Here is a 10,000-nt window from a genome sequence, read left to right as displayed (position 1 = left end):
TCTGTGTTTCTGAATGGTAGGAAAGGCATAGAAGTCCCTCTCATTTTCTCACAGATAAAGTCAGGCAACCAACCACAAGAATCAGGGTTTTTTTCCCTTCACATTGGTCAGTTTTAACTTCTCTGAGCAAACACTGTAGCTACCAGCAGAGACTGTTGTGTAGAAAGCTTTTCCCCATGTGTGTAAGCAACCTCCCCACGTTCTCATTCAGAGAGAGTTGCCAGTGTTGTCCTGGCAGATCGGAGGTCAGTTGTGCCACCCACGGCCATGAGAAACCACAGATATATCTCCACGGATGTTGATATTGAACTGGCCCAATCAATAGCGGCATGAATTACGGACTGGACCGCACATTTACGCCAGGCGTGGCATGCAGTCGCCGAATGCTGCTCTGGGGGAAATCAAAGCAGGGACGTGTTTATCTTCGTGGACGCTCAATTTAAAAACAGCCTGCAAGACTACCGCTTGACCCGTGGAGAAACTGTATGGACACACGCATGGTAGAACTGGTTTGAAAAGTGATCCACACCTTCAGACAAAGAGCACTTTGATGTGGAAAGTTTTTGATATGTTTTCGCCCAGTTTTGGATCGGCTTACTGGCTGTTGTTGTTACGAAAATTGCTCTGGTAACTCGATAGTGCTGATGTTTGTGTTGTGATGTCTAATTTTAAACACGGCCATTGATTTTTCCCCCCCCTCTGCTTATCTAGCCTTTTCCCCTCTGTTGTCTTGGCTTCTCGCTCCTCATTAAAATCAGAGGTGGTGACCTTAGCCCTACCTGTGGTCAGCCGGGACCCAAAGGCGAAGCAAACAAACAAAACAAAATAAACAGGACAAGCAAAGCTAGCAAGGTCAGCCTTTTTCAAGCAACCTTGAGTTTTCCCCTATGAGCAGAAGCTGCTTCCTCCCTCCCGCGGCCGTCATCCCGGTCCAAACCCGACACCTTTCCCCGTCGCCCCGGCATCAGCTTCCATGTCGGCGGGGGCTCCGATTGATATGTCAGCGCTGAGTAAATCCTCAGCGCTCCTGACAGCTCTGACGTCTCGCAGCCTCTCGTGTCCGCAGGGGCTCGGCGGCCTCTCCCAGGGAACTCGATTAGCCCCCGCACGGCCCCCGAGCGCCGGGCCCCCGGTATCTCCCCTTCACATCTGCGCCCGTGCGTGCGGACTGGCAGCGCGCGCAGATAAGCAGAGGTGTAATATATGCAGCGGCAGGATAGCATCCTCAGCCATCTCAGCGGAGCAGACAGCAGATACAATTATAGGCAGTGTTTGATGAGATCTGTTTGGGGGGGGGGGACTCGGTGTTAGGGAGGGGGGAAAAGGAGATAAAGTGTTTAATATACGCTCCTGTTAAATGGGTCCTGGGGTGATCTGGGCACATAGGGGCTGCTGGGCATGGCACGATGTTGCGGTGGAGGTTGAAGAATCAGAAGGCATGAGGAGGAGATGGGAGGGGGGGGGCATGAGATGAAAGAAGTTCTCTTTTTGACACTTTGCGAAATTGCATGCGAGTTTTGAGGCGACGTCAGACTTTTTTTCCCCATAGTGTCAGAATGGAAGCGTCACTGGGGATGGTTGCCTATAGGGACTGCACCCACGGAAACACTGTCTCTATCTGAGGCCGGAAATGAAGTGTGCTGAACTGGGCTGGGAACTGCGAGGTGCTGGTCCTGTTATACGACTTGCCCATGATATGGCGCTTCGATATGATTGGTGGCTTCAATGATGACTTTTTTTTTAGACTGTCCTTCCGTTTGCCATGGGGACGGCGTAGGGCTGGGACTATGAGTGGACTGCGGTCATCCTGCCGCCCTAGCCAGTCAGCAGTTGCAGGGGGCTGTGAAATTGAGTGACTGGGGACTTCCCAAGTTCACAGAAGAAAAAAAAAAGATCTGTCCCAAGCTCGGTACCGACTCCCCTTTTAACCTCGCTTCACTAAAGCACAACTAATAGATTTAACCTCTGAGCTATAACTAAGGTCAGTCTGCATTAATAGCCTCCTCTAACCCCCTCACCCATAAAAGAACCTTAACTTTGCTTGTCCACCAACCTCCAATTGCTCCGTACGATAAGGTGCACAAGGAGGGTTCAGGGGGGGTTCGCTCTCGACGCCCCCCCCCCCCCCCCCCCCCCCCTCCCCCCCACTAATTTTCCGCTCAGCCGGGGTCCATGAGCTGCAAGGTGTTGGTAGCAGTGGAGGAATGAGGCGGGGGTCGGTTTTGGATGGGCAGGTGGGGGCGCTGGCCCTGAAGGCAGACCCGATATGCTTCTGCTCCCGTGGGGATAATGGGAGCAGGGTCACTGGGCTGGGTAATAACTCCATCCCAGTCTCCTGCTCCTGCTCCTACCTCAGCCTTAATGACACCAGCCGCCACGCCTCCGTGAGCACCAGGAGAGGGGGGGGGGGGGGGGAGCGCGTGGGTGGAGGGATGGGGTTGGAAAACCTCGCTGGCCACTTTGGGTCCGAGTCTGAAGTGATCACTCAGTGGGGGCCATAGCGCTCCTGTGGGCCGGGCGTCATCATGGTGGCTGACCACTCACCTCACCATCTGTGGGCCTCTGACACTGCTTTAGAATGGGCGAATCAAGATGGCTCCTCCTCTAGCTTGTGTGTGACCTGTACAACCTGTTTTTGTTCTGTTTTCCAGTGATTCAGCATATTTCACCTAAACACAATTAGATGATAATTCATTTTTATGGATTATTAAGCGCTAAATGTAGGCATGTGTGTGAGCACAAGGCAGAAATAATGGATTTGTTTAGATTCTTTTTGTCTAAACAGGCTCTCGGCTCTGATCTCAGCCTACACACCTGCATACTTGAGAATGACGCAAGTTATAGCCTCAGAGGAGCTAACTGTGTAGGAAAATAGGAGCACTTACCTGAGCCGAGCCTTTTGTTTCAGGCTGAGACTAACAGGTTCACAGGTGGATCTGCTTGCGCAGCTGTTGGCCTGTTTGTTATGTACGTGGCTGCCCCAAGCATTGCTGTTTATTTTGTGTGCCTGTCACCTCTTATTTTGTTTGGGTCAAGCGCATGGAGACACTGTGGTGTAGCGGGAATGACAGCTGAGAAAGAAGCAGCGCGAGAGAGAGAGAGAGAGAGAGAGAGAGAGAGAGAGAGAGAGAGAGAGAGAAAAAGTGAGAGAGAAAGAGAGAGAGAGAGTGAGAGAGAGAGAGAGAAAGAGAGAGAGAAAGAAAGAGAGAGTGAGAGAGAAAGAGAGAGAGAAAGAAAGAGAGTGTGAGAGAGAGAAAGAGAGAGAGAGAGATGGGAGAGAGAGAGAGGCCCTGCCCGTGCAGCTTTGCGTCTTGCTGATGGCATGGTGCATGTCTCACTGCTCGCCGCTGGAGGAAGTTAATAGCTTTCATCCCCCCCACCAGCTTGACCTTTCCCTCCTGTGAGCATTAAATATGCATTGCACCTCAAGTCCCTGTGCGTGCCGCTACATCCACACCAGAATCTTCCGGATCATCTCGCTGCCACACACACAAACTTTTTCCCCCCATTTACATATTATTTACTTTCTTTTTTTCCCCCAGACTTTTTCCTTGTGATTCGATTTCAGTGAGCGGCGCGCTAATGCTGCTAAAAGCTAGCTGGGTCTCGAACTGAGGAGGTGGGACGAGCCCCCAAATGCCTCTGTTGCTTGAAATGAGAAAAGACGAGGCTAAAATCCAAAGTTAATTGTGTCCCATAATCAAAGGGCTGCGAGAAACAAGAGTGGAGATTATTCCCAGTCAAGGCTAATCTTATCCTTCCAGGGGGGTTTCAAAAAATGTGTCAACGCCATTTAGTAGCTTAATGTTTTTCTCGGCTGTTTATGTAAGTTCAAATAGATGTTTGATGTATAATTGCCTCTGAGGAAAAAAAATTAAAAAAGAACATTCAAATCAAGGGTTTATTACAGTGCTCGCTGAAGTGCCTGTGCTTTAAATATCCACCATTTCTGTTCTTAACCATGGGCTAGCATTAATCATTCATTAGTGTAACGTTACCAGGGTGTGATCACTGTTTGTGTGGCGGGGATGTGGTCATGACCCCAGGGTCACCTTGTGGACACGTCAGTCACCTCTCACTCTCTCTCTACGGGGGAGTGTATGTACAGTACCTATGTTCCCCACTTTGTATGGGACCGGGGAACATAGGACCCTTTTTTTCTTACATTTTAGAAAGGGTCCTTTGTTCCCCGCTTTTCCCAAAAAGGGTCCTATGTTCCCCAGTATCTTTTGCAACCAGGGAACATTGGACCCTTTTGGGAAAAAAACGGGGAACATAGGGATGACCCCCTCTAGGGTCTTCACTGAAGCATGTTTTCCAAGTACAGGTACATGTTTTCCAAGTAGATCCAAAACATCTTACTGCTCGTCTGGCTTATTGTTATTTCTGCACTAGCGTTTGATAATGTCCAAATGCTCCATTAGAATGGCATCGATGCACTGCTCCATCACTGCTCCGGCTCAGATGAAGATGAATCGCCTTCCAAATCATGCGGATGACAGATGATGCTGTTTGACGCCGGTTGTTTGTGTTATCAATATCAATTGTTCCACAGAGACTCTGCCAAAAGCTTCATAGAGAGAGAGAGAGAGAGAGAGAGAGAGAGAGAGAGAGAGAGAGAGAAAGAGAGAGAGAGAAAGATGATATTGAAGAGAAAGAGTCTGCTGTTTCAAAATACTCATATGCACTAGGCCGTAGCAGGTTTAAGATAGTGGACTCATAGCAGCACATAGTGTTTGCCAATAGAGTGAGGGAAGGACAGAGAGAGAGAGAGAGAGGGAGAGAGAGAGAAAGAAAGAGAGAGAGAGAAAGAGTTGGAGCCCTTCTGTCCCACAATCTGCATCCTTCATAGGAAACATATTGGTTCTGTTATCCCCCACTAACCTCTTATTAGAGCTCTCTGTTAGCCTCCTGTGGTCAATGGCCCTGTCTGAATTGCTGCCAGACAGCCCCACGGAGCAGGCTGGATCCGTCACAACCAGAGACCCACAAAACACTGCTACAGACCACCCTCAGGGCCAATCACATTAGCCCAGGAGCAACGCCATTCTGTTCTTATTAGCTCTCCAATGTGTCAGTCAAAACTGCTATCGCCAGTGTTAGCTTTGGGAAGTTACCATCACGTTAGCTTAGCGGCGTAGGAGCGCCAGTGCTGATTGGATTTGGCAAGTATCATTTCAGTGTCTGCGTTATGAGGGTGGAACATGTGTGAAGATGCGGCTCGAGTGGAGATTATGTTCTGCCTTGTTTGATTTGCATTCAGCCAATGGCTACATTTGGACATGCTGTGGTAGTTAATTAGATTCTGAGTGATTTTATTCACTGGAGCTGCATTTGATTTGTTTACTACAAGTTCTCGGGTGGTCGCTTTTTTAATTCTCAAATTAAAGTGTGCTAAATATGAAACGGGCCAAAATATTTACATTTGATGATGTAAATTTGTTTTTTATTTTCCCCTTCTTCTGCTATTGGTCTCCACGTTTCCACGGAAAATATGGGTTACTATGCCACAGAGACAGAAACTGGTGGAGAGGGGGGGGTCACCGTGAGTGTAGAAGAGAGAGAGAGAGAGAGACTGAGAGACTGAAGAACGGAGGGAGAGAGAGAACGGAGGGAGAGAGGGAGAAATATGGAGCGAGTGTGAGAGACACCATGGGGCTTGTCTGAGGCGCAATCTCTGCCCACTCCCCCTCTGATTGATCCCTTTGATGTGATTTCAGCATGTTCATTATTCATCAAAACAACACATTCCTTCATGTTCTGGGCACATTTGCATAACGAGGGAAACAAATTGGCCCCCGGTCGCCTAATGGAACGGTTTACTCTGCTAATGACAGTGCTTTAAAGAGCCTGACAGGTTTGCTTAGGAACACTTATCAAGGAGATATTCACCATTTTATCAGATATTGGGGAGACCGAGTGTTTCAAAGGAGCAAGAGGCGTCTGCACGGGCACAGCCATGGATGGAGCACACTGGTGCAGACAGCTGCGCGTTATACGAGCGCACACTTAAACAAAGTCACACTCTATATACGTACTGTATGTACCTATGCACTCACGTTTATGACTTTTTAAACAAACAAATAAATCACGTTTACAGTTCGTATACAGTTAATGTTTCAAATGTTTCTGACGGCAACAAATGTCCCTCACACAGATGGAATGGACTCTCCCTCTTTCTCTTTTCCACTCCCTCGCTCTCTCTCCCTCCACCCCCCCTTTCTCTCTCTTTATGCGCCGTTCTGTCTATCTCCATCCCCCAATTTACAGGGGTGCCTCTCTCCTAGATGGCATCATAAACTGGTTTTTACAGTGCTCTCAGGGCATCGGCTGGGCCCTTGTTTATCGCCCCTAAAAGCAGTCCTATTAAATAAAAATGCACTCGGCCGCCTCACGAGCGTGCCTGTGCCTCATGTCACTATCATCATATCAATGTCCTCCATCTCCTCAGCGCACTGGGACTCCGGCTGCCCATAGCGGTCATGCCCCCTGATGGCTAAGCTTAGTATTGACTCTATTGAGTCGGGGGGAGGAATGCAGCGGAGGTGTGCAGGTATGTCGAGCGGCTCTCTGGCGACCGGCTCTGTTTTTCTGCTGTTTACTGACTAAATGCTGGTGTGGAAAGTCCTCTGTAATCATTGGGGTTTTGCTTTGAGAAGAGAGTTATAGGGGGGAGGTGGAGGGTGTAGCTGGATATGACACTTGGGATATTTTATTCAAGGCTTTTTGACAAGTGAGCAAACAGCATGCTATCAAGCTGTTGTCACTGTACAGTAAACAGCAGAGCTGCTCTCCCCACTCTTAGTTCTGCATAGTAAATACAAAATATCTCTCTTTCTCTCTTTATCCCCCCTCTCTCTCTCTGTCTCTCTCTCTCTCTCCCTCTCTGTCTTCATCCCCCCCTCTCTCTCTACAGTGGTCTTTCCGATGCATAGCTAATTATTCCCCTCCATGCTGCATGCACGCCAACACACAGACACTCGTGCACACACACACATGCACACAAATGTATGTATGAGGTATTGAACCATGAAGCACAGGTGTGGTAGTGTGTGTGTGTGTGTGTGGTATTCTGCTGGGACTCCTTTATTAAATGGGTGGGAGAAGGTGCAGACAGACTGACGGATGGCGCTACAAAGGCAGCAGCTCTGATTAAAGCCCTCTTAGAGCTGCTTAGCAGAGGAGCACAGAGAAAGAGGATGATTGTTGCCTCTTCAATCTCCACGTTCCCTTTTCTTCATGCACAGGCAGATTATTTCCCCCTTCCATTCTGCCGGCAGAGTTCTTTACACTAGGCTGCTTAACTTCACAATGCACACACACAGGCTCTCATTTGCTCTCTCTCCTCTCTCTCTCTCTCTCTCTCATTTTTGCTTCCTTTTCCATTCTCTCTCTCTTTTTCCTCTGTTCCTCTCTTTGGTGGAGGCTTGGCGTTGGTATTACTGTGTCACAGCTGTCACCAGTTATAAACTCCCCTCAGTCCTCCACGGACTTGTGCTCCCTGTAGATTTGTGGTTAATTGCTGTGGAAGTTTGGTTGAGCCAATAAGGATTTATGTGGGATTGCAGGGGGGGGGGAGTAAGTTATGAGGCAGAATGGCTGTCAGCAGCACAATGGACAATCCAGTAAGAGCAGTTCTGCTACGATTCACAAGAAGTCCACAGCGCGGCCTTTGAGGACTTTTCTGTATTTCTGGGGGGGGGGGGGGGGGGGGGGGATCAGAAAGGGCTGTTGAGAAGCCAAGAGCACCGGTGCAGTAGTCACAGAGGTGGTAGAGGCGGGAAAACCTCAGAGGGTTCTGAGCAAAAATATTTTGAGGAAAAACAATGTCTTTGTTATGTCTGGAGATTGAGATATTCCCCCTACATGTCTTTATCTTTTCCCCGCGCCAGCCAAAATTCCCGTCTGAATTCAGTCGCTTCAGCGGGGAAGCCTTGGTGTTACGCTCTGCGCATATATACCTTAACAGCAACCAAAGGTTAATCAAGGAACTTTCTGCTTGCTTAATGGGGACCGTCTATTAAAGGCAGCCTCCGGTAAGCCTCGTCAGAGACGGCGCATGGGGGAAACCTAAGCCAAGAAAGCCTCCCCCTGGTTGATGTGGGGTTTTGGGAAAGGTCCACTCACCAGGCGCATAATGCAGTGTAATGTAACAGATTAGTCCAGCTGGCCCAGGATTAAGCCCGGCTCCGCCGTCTCCCCCACCTGGGCCGGCGCTGTGGGCTGAATGGGCCTCATTAAGGGCTCGCTACAAAGCAGCAGCCTTGTTCCAGGTCCCCGCGGAGCCGTTTCTGGTTCTCGCTTTAATAGTGCACCCATTGTTTTTTTTTTCTTTTTTTTTTGAAACGCGGCCCGGGGAACGAGCACCCCTAAAGACCGCCGTCAAAGGGCCGTAGGGGTGCGTAAAGGATAACGCTGCGCGGAGAAATGTGATAAGGTTACAGAGTAGTGCTTCGTCTATCTGTGCTGTACCTTTTTATACCTTTTATTTTCCTATTTTCTTTCAGCTACTCCGTTTAAAGCACTTTGAACCGCCAGTGTGGGTTGATTGTGCTGTGTAGTTCAACTGGCCTTGCCTTATGTGGAGATTTGACTTGTTGACCGTCTGTTACGCTGGCATGCGAGCAGTGTGGGTTCTGTTTTCTAACACGTTCCTCCTTCTCTCTTGTTGTTGTTGTTGTGCAGGTGCACCAGGAAGGAGAAATGCGAGCGCTCGTCCGAGCCCCGGCGCTTCGCCTCGGACCTCAAGCAGTGCGTGCGCCTCAGTGTCCACCCCAACAACATCTCCGTCTCTCAGTACAACGTCATGGTGAGTGGCACTCAAGCAGTGTGTAGCAGCATCTGCTACACAATTGTCCTTCTGGCAGAGGTAACACACACACACACACACACACAGAGGTAACACAGAGGTAGCACACACTTAAGCCCACTTAAGCAAACTGATCAGCTACACTACAGGAACCAATAATCCATATTTTATATTGACACATATGCGTTTGCATACATTTCGTCAGCGCTAGTGTTTCTGTTTTATGAGTGGCGTTAAGTGCAGAAGCATGTATAGATCAGCGGCTCATTTATCATTGTGGGAACACTTTTTAGTCACATGACTGCGAGATGCTTCATTTAAAACTGAGTGTGAATGACTCATAGCACATTTGAATGTTCCACCAGAGGACAAACCGTAGAGTGGCTCGTGAGATTAAATTGCGGCTCGAGAGTAAACGTGTTCTGTCCTTTTGTTCCCATTCCCTTTCCGAAGCCGAAACAAACAAACCTGATTCTTAAGTGCTTTTGAGAAGCATGCCTAAAGGCACAGGTATTGATAATGTGTCTTGCTAATGCTGTTATACAGCCCATTCATTCTCTGCTCAGGGCATTAATGCAATCATTGGGCCTTACATCCGTGGCCTGTATGGATCTCTCCATGATGGCTTGAATGATTTCAGGCGAATTACGTCATGGGGTTTGCACGGTGAACTAATATAAGCTTTTGTGACTCACAGACTTGTTCAAATGCACTGACTTAATTTATGGCATCTAATTTATTTACTCTTTCAAACAACAGCTTAAGTAAATAATGGGCAATCAAGACATTTTTTCTCCAAATTCACTAATAACATTAGTTTAGAGAAGAAGAAGATTCTATCAGTACTCTTCCCTCAGTTATGCTAGTGCGACAGTGCATTTGAGAGACCTGTTTCCCTGCTTTGTGGAATGGTCAAATCTGGGCGCCCAAATAATGGCAGCCTTACATCAAAACATCAGAGGGCACCTGCCAGCCGTCGGGACGCAGGGAGGCTGTGTTTTCAGCAGCAATCACAGAGGACATGGGCTTGGTCCACACACACACACACACACACACACACACACACACATGCCTGTATTAATCCTGCCCCCGCCACTCAGCGTCCCCTTGATGTGCGCGGGCCCAGTGCAGCCCTGCGGTGCTGTCGTCGCCACTGCCGCTGTCGCTGCTGCTGCTGCTCTTTTTGAATGC

General features: G+C 48.8%; 1 protein-coding gene across 1 annotated transcript in view; it reads left to right on the top strand.

The window, feature by feature from the left end:
* plxna4 (plexin A4) overlaps positions 1-10,000 on the top strand; it is a gene marked incomplete in the record, with an annotated part of 176,080 nt that overhangs the window by 129,196 nt on the left and 36,884 nt on the right. Inside the window, 1 exon segment of the mRNA XM_062518746.1 lies at positions 8,686-8,809. Coding sequence (XP_062374730.1) covers positions 8,686-8,809 — 124 coding nt within the window.

Source organism: Sardina pilchardus, chromosome 17 (genome assembly GCF_963854185.1).
Source record: "Sardina pilchardus chromosome 17, fSarPil1.1, whole genome shotgun sequence".
NCBI classification, from domain to species: domain Eukaryota; kingdom Metazoa; phylum Chordata; class Actinopteri; order Clupeiformes; family Clupeidae; genus Sardina; species Sardina pilchardus.
Note: the sequence above shows the minus strand (reverse complement) of the source record. Positions and strands in the feature narration are given on the sequence as shown.